This window comes from Halyomorpha halys, unplaced genomic scaffold (genome assembly GCF_000696795.3).
Source record: "Halyomorpha halys isolate HHAL.00 unplaced genomic scaffold, Hhal_1.1 Scaffold1622.1, whole genome shotgun sequence".
Lineage (NCBI taxonomy): Eukaryota > Metazoa > Arthropoda > Insecta > Hemiptera > Pentatomidae > Halyomorpha > Halyomorpha halys.
The window spans coordinates 4087-19118 of NW_027109966.1; the positions used below are offsets into that span (position 1 = coordinate 4087).

The 15032-nt window shown below is 28.7% G+C and overlaps 3 protein-coding genes across 4 annotated transcripts in view; 2 read left to right on the top strand and 1 right to left on the bottom strand.

Annotated features, from left to right (window-relative positions):
- Positions 1-437, top strand: part of Caf1-105 (chromatin assembly factor 1, p105 subunit) — a gene marked incomplete at its 5' end in the record, with an annotated part of 3012 nt that extends 2575 nt beyond the window's left edge. The window contains 1 exon segment of the mRNA XM_014435569.1: positions 219-437. Coding sequence (XP_014291055.1) covers positions 219-339 — 121 coding nt within the window.
- Positions 438-1891: 1454 nt separating this feature from the next.
- LOC106690225 (transmembrane protein 267) lies at positions 1892-13155 on the bottom strand. Of its 2 annotated transcripts, XM_014435571.3 has the most exons (4): positions 12853-13155; positions 12692-12778; positions 2584-2690; positions 1892-2513 (listed from the first exon to the last, which is right to left on the bottom strand). In XM_014435571.3, the coding sequence occupies exons 1-4, from the start codon at positions 13153-13155 to the stop codon at positions 2381-2383; spliced, it is 630 nt and encodes a 209-aa protein (XP_014291057.1). In that variant the 3' UTR covers positions 1892-2380. The 2 variants fall into 2 exon arrangements, with proteins under 2 accessions (XP_014291057.1, XP_014291058.1); XM_014435572.3 differs by lacking the exons at positions 1892-2513; positions 2584-2690 and adding an exon at positions 8692-10068.
- Positions 13156-13738: 583 nt separating this feature from the next.
- AP-1mu (adaptor protein complex 1, mu subunit) lies at positions 13739-15007 on the top strand. Its single transcript, XM_014435570.3, has one exon. The coding sequence runs from the start codon at positions 13739-13741 to the stop codon at positions 15005-15007; it is 1269 nt and encodes a 422-aa protein (XP_014291056.1).
- The last annotated feature ends 25 nt before the right edge of the window (positions 15008-15032 follow it).

Genomic DNA, 15032 nt, shown 5'->3' on the forward strand with positions numbered 1-15032 from the left:
TATGTAATATAAATAATTATTACAGAAAAAAAAAATGTATATATATAGTGTGTATCAATCCATCTAAGTATGATTTCGCTTTATAAAAAACTGTTCAGCCAAGTTTGACTTAGTATTTGTAATTCTCCTCTAACTTATACCTTCTAGTATAATGCTTTGCACAAAATAAATTAAAGTTGTTTTATTAGTTAAAATATTACATTAAGATTGTTTTTTAGGTCATCTGATGGGCTTATGTTGATTGCGTCTTCCACTGATGGCTACTGTTCTGTCATAACTTTTACTCGTGCTGAACTTGGTAACGTTTATGTAGCGCCAGAAACCGTGAAACAAACTTAAGTGAATTTAAACAAAAATAGCGATATGATATTACTCATTTAAGTATTATGAGACCTTTATTATTGTGATAAAATAAAAAAATGTTATGTCATAAATGATATTCAAAGACTTATAACTAGCAAAATATAAATTTTTTATTGTTTCCTTGTATAGATAAATGTACTTTATAAATAAATATAGATGTATAATAGGAATTGAAAAACTTATTTTATTTTTTTTTTTTTTTTCTTTATGCTTAAGGGATTGTCAAGTTCAAATTCCCTTGTATATATTCATTGAAGAGATTAGAAGATAAAGCTGTACATACTATTTTTTATGATTTAGGTCTAAGCAATTCAATGCAACTACATTGTTTATACTTAAACATTAAGAACATATGGAGATTAAAGTTCAAAGTCAAAATGATTAAAAGATCTTACTTATTATTGTTTGTGTTTCAGGAATAAGGCATTCAATGTCCGAGCTTAGGATTGACGTGTATTTTATAGAAAGCGCCTTTAATTTATTTAAAGGTTTTTATTTTGATAAAACAGTATTATCTTATGTCGACTTCACCCTTATTGCACATATACAGATTGCATAAGGCACAGCACCCTCTGAGAATGACCGACCTCCTACTCTGCTCTATTCTGGCCTCTTAAATGGAAGTAATAGGTACAAAAAAGCAAGTATAGTGGTATATCTATTCTACTATGTAGTACTTTTGAAGTAGTACATAGTAAAGTTCACTCAGTGGGCACTCAATCTGAGAATTTAAGAATAAACCATCGTTAAACAAAAAAAAAAAAAAAAAAAAACGGTTTCCCTGGTAACTAGCTCAGAATATTTTTTAAAATAATCATAGTTCCAAAGTATTGTATATTGTAACCTTACTAATTCTAGTCCAATTTTGATCATTTTTGTTTTATCTTGTAGAGACTTTCATTATCTTCCAAATGCGCAGAGTACCTGTAGTTATTAAAAAAAAATAATTTTATCACCACTTAGGATAGGTAATTTTTTAAGCCAGGCATTATTTGGCATATCTACAGCATTAGAAGAACCATCATTAAAAATTTCAAATTAAAAGACCTTGTTAGGATGATGATTACAGCTTTGTACCTATGCAAGCTTTTCCAACCTATTATATGGTTACTGCTCCGTTTCTTAGTGTTTTATCCTGATGTTATACAGCCTAAATCCTTTCTCAATAAACAGTCTATCCAACATGAATAGAATCTCTCAAACCAGACGGGTAGTTCCTGATATTAGTGCGCTCAAATAAACCAACTCTTTTGCTTAATTTAATAGTGCACATAATCCAAAATATACATAGGTAATCTTATAACTTCTATGTAATCACTTGAAAGGAAATTGTTTACAAAACAAAATTAAATCATCTAAATTGAAACAATAATATACAGCTTATTGAACTGAACACTCCAGATGCTTATTTAAAAGATAATCAAATTGCCTTCAAAAATTATAATTAAAAATAATGATAATAAATAGTATTTATTAAGTTTTGTTTAATTTTATTAAAAGTGATAATTGGGGAATAAAAAGAAACAAATCAATAAAAAAAAATTTTTTTAATCTTACAATCAAACAATTAAAGTCAAATTATTGAATATAGAGATTACTTGGTTCATATTACATATCTTACAACATACTATTAAAAATTTTATTTTCTAAAATCCATTAATAAGTTCATATAAAACATAAATTAGAGATGTGAATTATAATCAAGACCAACTATCCATCAATAATTCTTCAATTGCAATAATATACAAAACAATTTACATGTGTAACAAACTATCTATAATTAAGAATAATTTTTTTTATTTTACATTACATGCTAATAAATTTCTAATAGTTTTGCTTTAAAACAAGCATACAAAAATTACCATTATACCTCTTTATTTGCCCATTGATGAAGGGCGCAGAGATGAAAAAATTGTATTATGGTGTTTAGCTGTGTTATTATATAAGATCTTTTACCAAATTCAAGACATATTGTATTGAATTATTTATAATTTGATTCTACCCAATAATATTCAGACTAGTGTTGCAGAGCGATTGATCTTTGTGGGTACTGAGCAAAGCCTCGTTTGGCTAAATCTTCTTTTGGATCTATATAGGGTACGTTAAATTTGTGAACTTCCTTTACTTTCCTAATCATCTCATTTTTCAGTCTGTAATTATATATATTTTTTAATAAACTATATGTTGCCATAAAAGGTCAAAATTATTTTTTAAACTTACCTTGTTAATTTGACGAACAAAATTATGACAAGAATAAAGAGTGCCACCACCAAAATTAAGAGTGCACAGGAAAACCAATAGACTTGAAGCTGTAGAGTATCCAATTGCTACAAAAACATAAATTACATTAATATTTAATAAAAGTAAATGCTATTAGGATAACAGAAAATCACATATCCAAATAAAAATTCCCAGGCTACCATGAGAAAATATATTTAAAAATGTTCTCATTGTTTATTTGGATAAGATAACCTAATATTTTTTAGGGATTAGTTCAGTGAAAATATGTTTTTCTTGCTCAGTAGCCTTCTCTAGTCTGGATGGTAAAAATCAACTTGTTTATTTCGTTTTTGTTATTGTATCTTCACCTAAATGATCTACAACAAATTATTTAAACTTGCTAATACAATCAAGGACTAACCGCTTTGAATGTATTAATAATGTAAAAAAAAAATTTACAATGCAATGTTTTTTTAATTTGGGGTTTACTGGCCTTATTTACTCCAACTTAAGGCAGGAAAGATGGGTTGTGGGACCTGCAAGAGGTCAACCTATTCCAGTAAGAGTGGGAAAGGCAAGATTTATTCCGAGGGTCCACCACAAAATAAAAGTCAACCCATCCAAATAGAATTTGAAACGAGAATGCTAAGTTTGTGAGGGACTTCTTTCTGTCAATCTGATAAACTTTTTATTCTTCCAAGAAGTAGTGATCCTTTCTCACTCATTTCTGGCCTTCTAACGACACTATTCTACTTGGTGAATAGTTTTTTTTTTTAGGATTGCTTAAGTTTATACAAAATGTATGCAGATAATGAAATGATTATGATTTAATAAAGGATTTATTGATATGAGTTAGATTAATTGAGATGTGGTAGAAGGAAGTAGTGACCTAATTCTAAGATCATGTTAAACTCAGCATGTGAACAGTCAAGGAAATATTTGACCAATGAGCCAAGGAAAAGAATTGGGTGGCACTCGTTCCAATGACTCATAAAGCCAACTATAAAATAATCTGAATGTTATGGATTTGGCTCTTGAACAATATCTAAAGCACAAGCACCCAATCATATCCTTGAATGCAATTCCTATAAATTTGAGTATGTGTTTTACAGGAAAGAGAACCCATCAAATTACGCATCATGTTTTTATTGGTCTCTGAGGAGTGGTGAAATTATTTATGATTCATCACCCATACCATGAATACACTACTAAAGTTACCAAAGCATCTCAATTGCGGAGGTTTTAAAATTATGACTTGTTGCGACTTAGATCCGCTCGAACAACTATGGACCAACATTACGCGACTTATAAAAACGTGAGCTACGACCATCAGGCTAACTTTTAATTTTACAAATGTAATAACCATGTAATTTCTTTTAAAATAAGGTGAATAGCTGAAGGACTTCACTACTTAAGCGCATACAATACGGATAGGAGTTTCCAAACTGCAAGTACCTAAAGGGAATACCTGTAAGATTTGCCATCCCTTTCATAACCGTAGGCTAACATGCGTTTACAATACGAACGCATGTATCCGTACACCGATCTTAACAAAGTCAAAGTAATATCTCCATATCAGCGATATTACGCAAGATGACTTCAGTGGCCATTAAACCTAGTTTTGTTGACTCTTCGACGTGCAACCTTCCTGGACAAAGTTAAACTGTTATCATACGCCACTAACTTTTCAATCTTACGCCATTCTAGATGACTCAATCAGGCCACTTTTCCTTCCATTTAAGGTAATATTCTTGCTATTGTCAAGCTAACTGTTTTTATCCCTATGTATTCGGTTCCTATTCTCACCGCGATCATTATTATCAATTGGTTGAGTGCAATTTATCTAGCTTTTTTATAGATGGTAGATATTTTCGTGAATTGGCGAGGAAACAGAACAGAGCATTTGTAAATAAACCTTCAGAATTGTCTGTCGTAACTTGATGAAATATTTTTAAAGTCACAAGGGTTTGTCTGTTAAAAATAATTATAAAGCCTTTCGATAATTATGTTCGGCTGGAATATCAAGGTGAGACTACTAAATAAATTCTGTTATCAAATATTTATCTATTTTTATGTTAACATACCGTTCATTCGTAAAGAATTGGAAAAACTCAAAAATAATTAATTTGACAGAAGGGCCTAAAGAAAATAGGACTTGCGGAACATCTTCACCGTCAAAAAGCAATCAGCAAATTTGTTATATTTAAAATGACATTTTTCTTGTTTAACATCTGTAGCTTTTTCATACACCGAGATGGGGTGTTTTCAAAACGATGATCAAGTAAATTCCTTATTTTTCCATTATGTTAACTCTTCAATAGCAAACTTAGTAATCTTAGGAAAACAATGAATGAATAGTGACGGAGAAGCAATCGAGAGCTCTGCTTAATTACTACCATAAGCCGAATATCTCCGGTTTTATCCATTTTGGAAGATTCCGATGGACAGAACATCTCACCACAATAGCGGACGATTTACCCACTAAGAGGATTCTGACTCGGTATCTTTTTATTCATCACTGAGTGGGAAGGCCAACGCTATGGTGGCCACTTTATGCAAAAGAATAACTGGATGACATTAACATGGAACAGAGACACAATTTCCAATTGATTAGAATAGGATACCTTGTGTTTTATTTTGAACACATAATTTGTTTCTCAAATTCCCTTTGTTCATGGGAAGTGCATAGAAGAGTTACATAAATGGAATTTAGGGTTACATAAATTACGAACGTTACTGTGGAAAAATTATTATTGTTTCGATATTTACAAAAATTTTAACTATTCTTTGGTCCTTGACGCACCCTTCAAGATTGTTTACATTTTCTCATTATCACCAATATACTTGAGATAACAAAAGTTAATACACTAATGTCTACACAGTATTCTCATTGGTTAGAAGAGGAGACATATAAAACTATCGTTGCAGCCGCTGCTACATCAAATGCAGAGAATTAACTGTCGTCAAATGAACATAACTCAAACCAATCACAGTTTACAACGAAAGGTCTAAGCAGTCATAGCACAGGCAAATCTACCCATAAGTGTGCTGGCACCTACAATGATACCTATCCTGCACCGAGTAGGTGTTGGCTGCCAGTATATGGGGTTACTCTTCGAGAGTATGAATGACTAAATTACATGGATAAATGTCAAAAATCAGAAATAAATCACTTTTGCGCCTCGTTTATTATATAATCATCTTATATCTTTCACCTTGACTGTTCTCAATTAAATAAATATCTTGATTATTTCATCTCCATCAACCATCATCCATCACTATTATATGGTTCCTGGTATGGGCTTGCTCACGAAAAAGGCATCCTCGCATTGCAAACACTTGACACAGCATGGGGTTTTCAAATTATTTTCAGTGATCTTAATTAGATAACTACCTTCCAAAGGATTATTGAAGTTTTTTTATTAAAAAAAAATTGAAATAAATGCCATCTATTATCTTAGTTCTACTATTATATTATTTGTTTTACCTAGGCAGAAAATGCCAAATATAGGGGAGACAATATGATTGTTAATTTGAATGACAACTTTTATATGTTATATATTTCAATCATCCATTGAACTTATTCTACAAAACTTTTTCGGTGGTCGACCTGTCAGGTTTTTTGGGATATAAAATTAAATCAAATTTAGACTTGAACTATATCTTCATGAATTCGTTTTGAAGTGATTAAAATACAGATAGTTCACTTTGAATGTAAATTTAACACGATCTATCAACTCCTTCAAAAAACATTTTTATCGATACCTGTCAATCAATTGTTTGTTTCAAATACCATAATTGCTGATATTCTTAAACGTTTGATGACCCCAATAATTGAAGAGCTGCCTCTAAAGTTCTAATTTCGAAATTTAACAAAAAAATTGTTCAGTGTAAATTTTTTTTCTGGCACATGACAGCAATGAATCATTAATCGGTCTTCAATGAAAGCTCTTATTCGCTAGAACTTAATATAAGTTAGTTTGGTCAAAGACGGGATTTTTTATTATTACAGTGAAGTTTGAAGAAATGTTAGAAACTTTTTTAAGACGGAGATAATTGGAGCTAGAAAAAATGGGATGAAGACGAAAACGGAAAGATACTGATCTTAAGTCCACAGTTCAATTTTTCATCATCCATTCTTTTTGGTTCCAATAGTTATTTTCAATCTGAATTTATATATTTTCATGAATCTGATGAATAATATCACCAAAAAGTAATGATGTATCATTTATTTATATTCATTATTACAATCCAAGGACCTGGAAACTAGTACAATATGGGAATAGCCATATAGATCTTCAAGGTCTACAGTGACAAACATAATATTAAAAAAAAAAGATCTACCTACTCCTGGTTGAATCTATAAAATGGATATACTCCCTTCAATTAAAATTCAAAACAACTGTACCAGCTCCTTTAACTACAGCCTAACTCCTTAAAATATCACTTTTACACTAACTATTATTTTAATGAATAACTGCATAATAAAATAAATAGCAACCACACTCGGAATGAAAATGGGTTACTCACATCACTTTCTGGCATTTTCAGCACTTAATAATCTCACTCAAAACTAGGAAAATAATTTTAACAAAATCAATATATAGTTCATAATCTTATCTTCTACTCAAGAGATAATGGTCATGAGTGTATAAATGGAAAGGTATCACTATATTGTAATTGAACAGGTTTTAAATACCTGTACTTGTTTTATTTTTTATCCATTAAACTTTAATTTTAGAGTTTATCTTCCTTCTAATCACTAAATTAATTGACATATTACTGATGGGTCAAACCTTAAGCTAGATTAAAACATGAACAGTCAAGAATGTGATCTGAAACCTTTTCTCTCTTTAAAAAAAAATCTACGGAACAAAATAATTTTATGAATGGATTGTGTAATTTCATGAATTTAAAAAGTTCTGAACGATGAATCACAGAGAAGATAAGAAAATATTGTGGAACCCATTACTGAGAAACTTAAAAGAAGTTCTCATATTATTCTTGTAATAGGTGATTAATTGTCAACAATGCTTCTAAAGTATAATTTGTGCAATGCATCAACTATTTTTAAAAACAAAAATATTGGTTTTAGTTTAATTTTCCAAAAAAATTACAAATTATTACACATTGGTTTATTTTGAATAGATAACCCTTCTGCCCAAATAACTGTTCTTTCCCTATAAGTAGTATTGAATGTACACCTAAAAAACTGAAAAATTGTTTGTTTTATTCTTCTAGAAGTATTTTTAATTAAAAAAAAAACCATCTAACTTGTAAAAACTTTTATATTTTTTGTAATTTCAGCCTACTTCTTCATTTTCAAACATCCCATGTTTTTTTTAATTATAAATTTAACATAGAATTAATCTTCAAGTTCCTATATAACCTTGCATATCGTGTACATGCAATGATATTTTTGTTGTAGCAATGTTTTATCAAAAAATAAGGTATGTTTTGGAAATAGACAATACACTCCAAAATGTCCAAGGATAAAATAAAAATTTTAAAAGTTTATACATTTTATTTTTAAAATACTTCCAGAAGAATACATTATACAAAAATATATTTAAACCTTAACGATAAAAAATGTTTTATAACAAAGAAAAATGATTAGGACTGAATATATTTTATTTTTATTTTAGACATTGGTATTATCAAATAATACAATATCCTTCTCCTTTATATTATTCTTTTCCTCCCTATAATTAATAGTGGAGATATGGGTATATGAAACTTCTAGCTAACTGCCATTTTGAAATAAAAGAAGGGTCATCCTCTAGTGACCTTTGACTTAGTGCCAAATTAAAAACAATTATGGCCCAAGAGTCTCAAAGAAAAGATGTGGACAATAGAGGATGCATTGTGGGTGGTTTGAATTTCTAATAACTTTATTGTTGGAATCTACATATTTTGAAACATAAAACATCAAATTTGGAAGAGGGGTTAATTTTTTTTTCTTGGTGAATTACAATGGTTGATTATTGAAAAACAAACAATCAATATAGCTATTACGATAATAGCTATTTGCCAGCTATCTACAATTAAGAAGACAGGTAAAATATAATTTTATATATATAAGGAAAAATTAAAAGAATAACAATATAATTACAAAAATAAATTAGTTTATTTAAACATATATACATTTATTTAAGATAAGGTATTTATACAAATAAAATGAGCAATGAAGATTGTCAAGAGGTAATTTTATTTTACTGATGTTTAGTGTACTTGTCGAAGTAAAGTAATCGTAAAATGTTGATTAAGATGATAGAAATATCTTGTTACATCATAAATGATCAACCCAATATAGTAGTAAAACATTAAATTATTTAATTGTCAAAAGAATGTTAAAAAGAAAAATAATTTTTTATTCTAGGATAACCAAAAATAACGATACTATCAGTTAAGAACTATAACTTTGACCCAAATAAAAATTATATAATTATATGGAATTGAAAAATAATATAGGAAAATAAAAATTATACAGAGATAAATTTGAATAAAAATAGAAACATATTAATCAATATAAAGGTAGCTTTAAAAAATATATGATGAAATTTAGAAAGTATTTAAAATTAAAATAAAAAAAGAAAATTAAATTAAATTTAAAAAATGGTAATGGATTATTAAAAATATCCATGAAAATAAAAATGAAATGGAAAGTTATCACATGATTTATGAATATATATTCAATGAAACATAAAAAAAAGAAAGCAGAAATAGTCATGAAAAAGGAAAAAACATTAAAAAAAAAAAAATTAAGTGATTTAAAAACTGCTAGATATATTTTAGAATGTTTTATGACTAAACATTGATTTCAATTTCTAAAATTCATTTAGACTTTTTATAAAACCTTAATAAATTCCTAAGTTAAATATGTTACAATAAGAAATGTAAATTCATACCTAGAGCATCAAAATGAATTGAGAAATGGACAGATTTTGTGCAATATTTAAATTAAGTTCAATATGAAAAAAATATGTAGCCTTATCATTTTCCGGCAAAAAACTTATACCACTATGTTGTCACAACAATTAATCACAGGCGACATTTCTTTAAGTAGTTAATAAATAAATTATATTTTAAAAAATATAACATATATGTTGTATATAATAGCAGATTATTCCGAATAGCAGCATTAAGATATGTCATGGGATACTTTATCCTTAACAAATAGGGATTATAAAAAACGGTTATCACAATCATTAATATATTATTCCTCAAATGCTAACCAACAATAGCATTTTCTTTTCATACTGTTATATATCTTGTTTTCTTCGGTAACAAAACGTTGGGCATCAAAAAAGCTACAATGTGTGGGAAAAATGCAAGAGATACCAAATATATAATCTGATGAAGGGGAGGTGTTGAACCAAAAGGAGGGAACCACAGTCCACGCCTGACAGCATCTCTCAAATGATGACTTCCTCCAGCAACTAAAATGATCCAACCCATCTGGTTCAACATACTGCTCTTAAAAACCTATTGATATTAAAGGATTGTATTAATAATCACTTGTGATATAAAAGTAAATAAGGAAAGCTAGTATAAACTACTCGGATATTATGGTAAGCATATAAACTACGTATTGGGTTTTGAAAAAAATACATTCATTGATAAAGGATGAACTTTCATAATTGTCGGAGTATACAAAACAGTTCATTATAAATTAAATTTGTCAAATAGTTCGTTTTTCTGCTATTTTTGTATTACATACGGATAACTAATAAACCTAAAAAAAAGTTTGTATTTGTGTGCGAGTTGACATAATTTCATTGGAAATTAAACATAATTGAAACATAATTTCAGAGGTAACAACCAATTATAAACCATTCTAATACTATAATTCTGAAGTAAAAAAAAAAAAATGTTGGATAATAAATTTATTAAAGAATAAAACTGACCTACACTCAAAAAGATTTTTACTTATCACAACAGCATAAAGATCGATTCACATTAAATGATTATGATCATAATTAAATCATACACTGTTTAATTACAATTGTCATAATTAAATCATACACTGTTTAATTACGATTGTCATAATTAAATCATACACTGTTTAATACAATGGTAATGATTAAATCATACACTGTTTAATTACAAATGTCTAAATCATCATAATTGACATTAGTGAATTTTTAATCACTAAAAAACAACCTTAACTTCTTTTTGACTTGAAATCATTTTCTGCAGCAAAACCGCACATGTCTTGCCAGGTTTGATTTTAAGATATAACTAACTTTAACTCTTCTTTCACTGCTTGATACCAGTTAAAAATTAAAAATTTTTTTTTTAATTGTCACTTGCTGTCTTTTTATGTTGAACATTACTTGATGATTAGTTTTTAAGGCTTCAAAAACTTAATCCACTTTACAAACATAAAGTAACACATTTTACTAGTTCTCACTAACGTAATATGTCTGTTTGTTGTATTTTGACTACACTGTTCCAGTTTCTTATTAAAAATAATACTAATGTTTAAATATTTAAATTTACAACCCTAAAACTTTCATTTTACATACAAATGTGCAATTATTAATCAAAATAATGCAATAATATGTTACTTAAAATATCCAACAATTCTATATTTCAAAAGAGTTATAAATCATAAATTAGACCTAATTCAGACTAATTAAATAAATTTCTTTTATTAATTTTCTGTTATCATCAAATTACAATGTTTTCTCTACACTATTAATATTAATCAACTTTTTCTTATACTTTTCATAATATTCACTTTTAATTGTTCAATTTCGAATGTCTATGTTCTATTCATGGTAATAGTCAATAATTTTTGTTTTTATTTGACAAGAGATTTAAAATAACACTACAATATACTGTGATTTAACCTTGATAGATCCATATTTAAATATAAATATAATTTAAAAATTCTGAAAATGGCAGAATAAGATAGAAAAAATCACTTTATTCAATATTCAAAGCCAACACTTTGCAACTGGAAATGTCTCATGGAATTTTTAGAGATATTTAACTAGATATTTAACTATTTTTAGAGATAAATAACGTTTTTATTTAGTAAAAGGAAAATGGTCTGGGTGGGGTCAAAGAAAAACTCAAATAGTCGTAATGCTATGTTTTTAGCTAATGTTTCGCCCAGGTTGCAGGGCTTCATCAGGGCTGTTGGATGGTAAGCGGTCTAGTAAAAAAATCATTATTATTAAGGTTGTTATAAGAGATGTCAATATTATTTTCATGATTTATGTAAGGAAGAATGTCAAATAAATGAAGGAGCTGTCGTTATTTGGGCTGAGATAGTGTACTATGGAAAGGCTGAATTAATATTCTGTTCAGGAAAATTGAATACAAAAGATTATAGACATCATTTAGAAACTGTGTAAAGAAAGGAGATAACAAGAGAGAAGATCATTCATAAGTCAACAAAGCATGCATAGTATAAACGTGTTTAAAGTCTAAAATATTTCAGGTTTACTCTTATAATAACCTATTTTTAAAAAGTCTCTCTAATAAAATTAACTATAATCATAAAAAATTGAGGTGGCCAATAAGTTTGTCAGGACCTCGATTTAAAAAAAAAATTTAAATCATCAAGTTTTCTTGCATTCAATCTTTGTAACTAAAAATTTGAATTTGGTCGAATTTTTTAGTCAAATCTCATCAGGTCTAAAGTTACATTTACTTAGCCAACCAAAACCATAAAACTGAACCTTTAAGTTGGAATAAAAAAATTTGTTTGGTTGCACTTTAATAAATTTTAGACAATGATGAGGTTGATTTTAGAAAAATAAATGAAAATTAGTAAACCTAATATCTACACCACAAATACATAAATTAGTATTCTCAAGGTACATAACGATAAACCAATGTCGCCATAAGTGTCAATATAATACCATTGCTGCAGATCAATTCAGCAGAATCTCAAAGGAAAGAACTCAAATTGAAGTAAAACTTATATTTAAAATTTATTCACAAAAATTTCAATTATTAGGATATAAGACCTAAGCAAAGGAAGCAACCAGTACAAACTATACTAAATCCCCTTTGCAACTAAGTCAATAGATGTATAAGAGTAAAATGTTAGTTCTTATGTCACTGAAAATTTAATCACAGTAAAAAAATATACCTTGGCAGATAGATATAACGAGAAGAAAACCAAAATTAACAATGATGAAGAATGAAAAGGTGGTCTTCTACTCAACTGCAACGCATCCTAGAAAAATAAAATAAATTCAATTCAAAGAAAAATAATACCGTTTTTGAAATGATAAACGTAGAAAATTTTACCTGCAACCTAAAAGATCTAGCAGCTAGGAAATGGTCCACATCAATTAGTGATGCAATGGCACCACAGCCCAATATTTCAGCACAGTGAAAAACTTTCAAATCATGAATGGAATTTGAATTAAAAACTACAACAGCCCATGAAAAAAGAGCAACTGATCCATGTGTAGTAGAATCAATAATTGCTTTTATACCATGATGATCAACTTTAGTCAGTAGTTTATCTCCACACATAGCAACAATAACTATCATAACTGTAATGACTAAAGGAACTATTAAAGGTGTAATGACTAAAAGAACTGTCATTTTAAGTGAATTCTTTTAATTAACATTCAAACTAAAATTCATAATCAGTGCTTAAACAACAAAGACCAATATGGAGGAGGTTTTTAGCAAAGGTTCGATATTTTTCCTTCTTCTTTAACTTAGCCATATTCAAATATCGTAATAACATAACCGCCACGTATCAATAAGCTCAGTCAAACACGATTAGATACGTTATCAGTTCATACCAAACTGTTGCTGATCACTTAGCTTGGGAGGTAATAGGTCCATCGTTTTCCAAATATTATGACACCTAAAATACTAATTTTTTTAAATAATAAATTTTATGTTTGTTTAGGTTGTTCATCATCAACTTAAAAATATTTAACCACATAAACCTTCTTTATCAATCAAGCCTTCAACTGCTAAGATAGCATGACGTCAGTGTTTTAACCTTCTTGAAGTGTGAGATGGTTACCTTATAATGTTTTACATTTTTTAATAATGTGAACCGTATACGTATATTTTTTAAAGTTTTATTTGATAAATTGTTGGATATGGTCATTTAACATTTAGTTATTTATTTACAGTTTATTTTCTTGAACTTTATTTTGAAGAAATCAGTATGTCTGCGTCAGCCTTATACATCCTTGATGTCAAAGGAAAAGTTTTAATTTCCAGAAATTACCGAGGAGATATAGACATGAGTGTTATTGAAAAGTTTATGCCTCTCCTAATGGAAAAAGAAGAAGAAGGATTAGTAACTCCTTTACTTCAAACTATGGAGTGTACTTTTGCATATATTAAATATAATAATCTATACATTGTTTCAACTACCAAGAAAAATGCCAACATAGCTCTAGTGTTTGTGTTTTTGCATAAAATTGTTCAGGTAATGACTGAATATTTCAAAGAAATAGAAGAAGAAAGTATTCGAGACAACTTTGTAGTTATTTATGAACTTCTGGATGAATTGATTGATTTTGGTTATCCTCAAACTACGGATAGTAAGATACTTCAAGAATATATTACTCAGGAAGGTCATAAACTTGAAATCCAACCTAGAATACCTATGGCAGTTACAAATGCTGTTTCATGGAGATCAGAGGGGATTAAATATAGAAAGAATGAAGTATTTTTGGATGTAATTGAATCTGTAAATTTATTAGCTAATGCTAATGGAAATGTCCTAAGAAGTGAAATTGTTGGCGCCATTAAGATGCGTGTTTATTTGTCTGGAATGCCTGAACTTCGTTTAGGATTAAACGATAAAGTTCTTTTTGAAAGTACTGGAAGAGGTAAATCCAAATCTGTTGAATTGGAAGATGTTAAATTCCACCAGTGTGTAAGATTATCACGTTTTGAGAATGATCGTACTATTTCATTCATTCCTCCTGATGGCGAGTTTGAATTAATGTCATATAGATTGAACACACATGTTAAGCCACTCATTTGGATTGAGTCTGTGATAGAACGTTATGCTCACAGTAGAGTGGAATATATGATTAAAGCAAAATCACAGTTTAAACGACGATCAACTGCTAACAATGTTGAAGTTGTTATTCCTGTTCCAGCAGATGCTGATTCTCCTAAATTCAAAACTACTGTTGGAAGTGTTAAATATGCTCCAGAGCAGAATGCTATTACCTGGACTATTAAGTCATTCCCTGGTGGTAAAGAATACTTAATGCGTGCACATTTTGGACTTCCTTCTGTAATGTGTGAAGATACTGAAGGGAAACCTCCAATTCAAGTAAAATTTGAAATTCCTTATTTTACAACATCAGGTATACAAGTTAGATATTTAAAAATTATTGAAAAAAGTGGTTACCAAGCACTTCCTTGGGTTCGTTATATTACACAGAATGGTGATTACCAACTTCGCACCAATTAATCAAAAATATATTGTATATTAATTT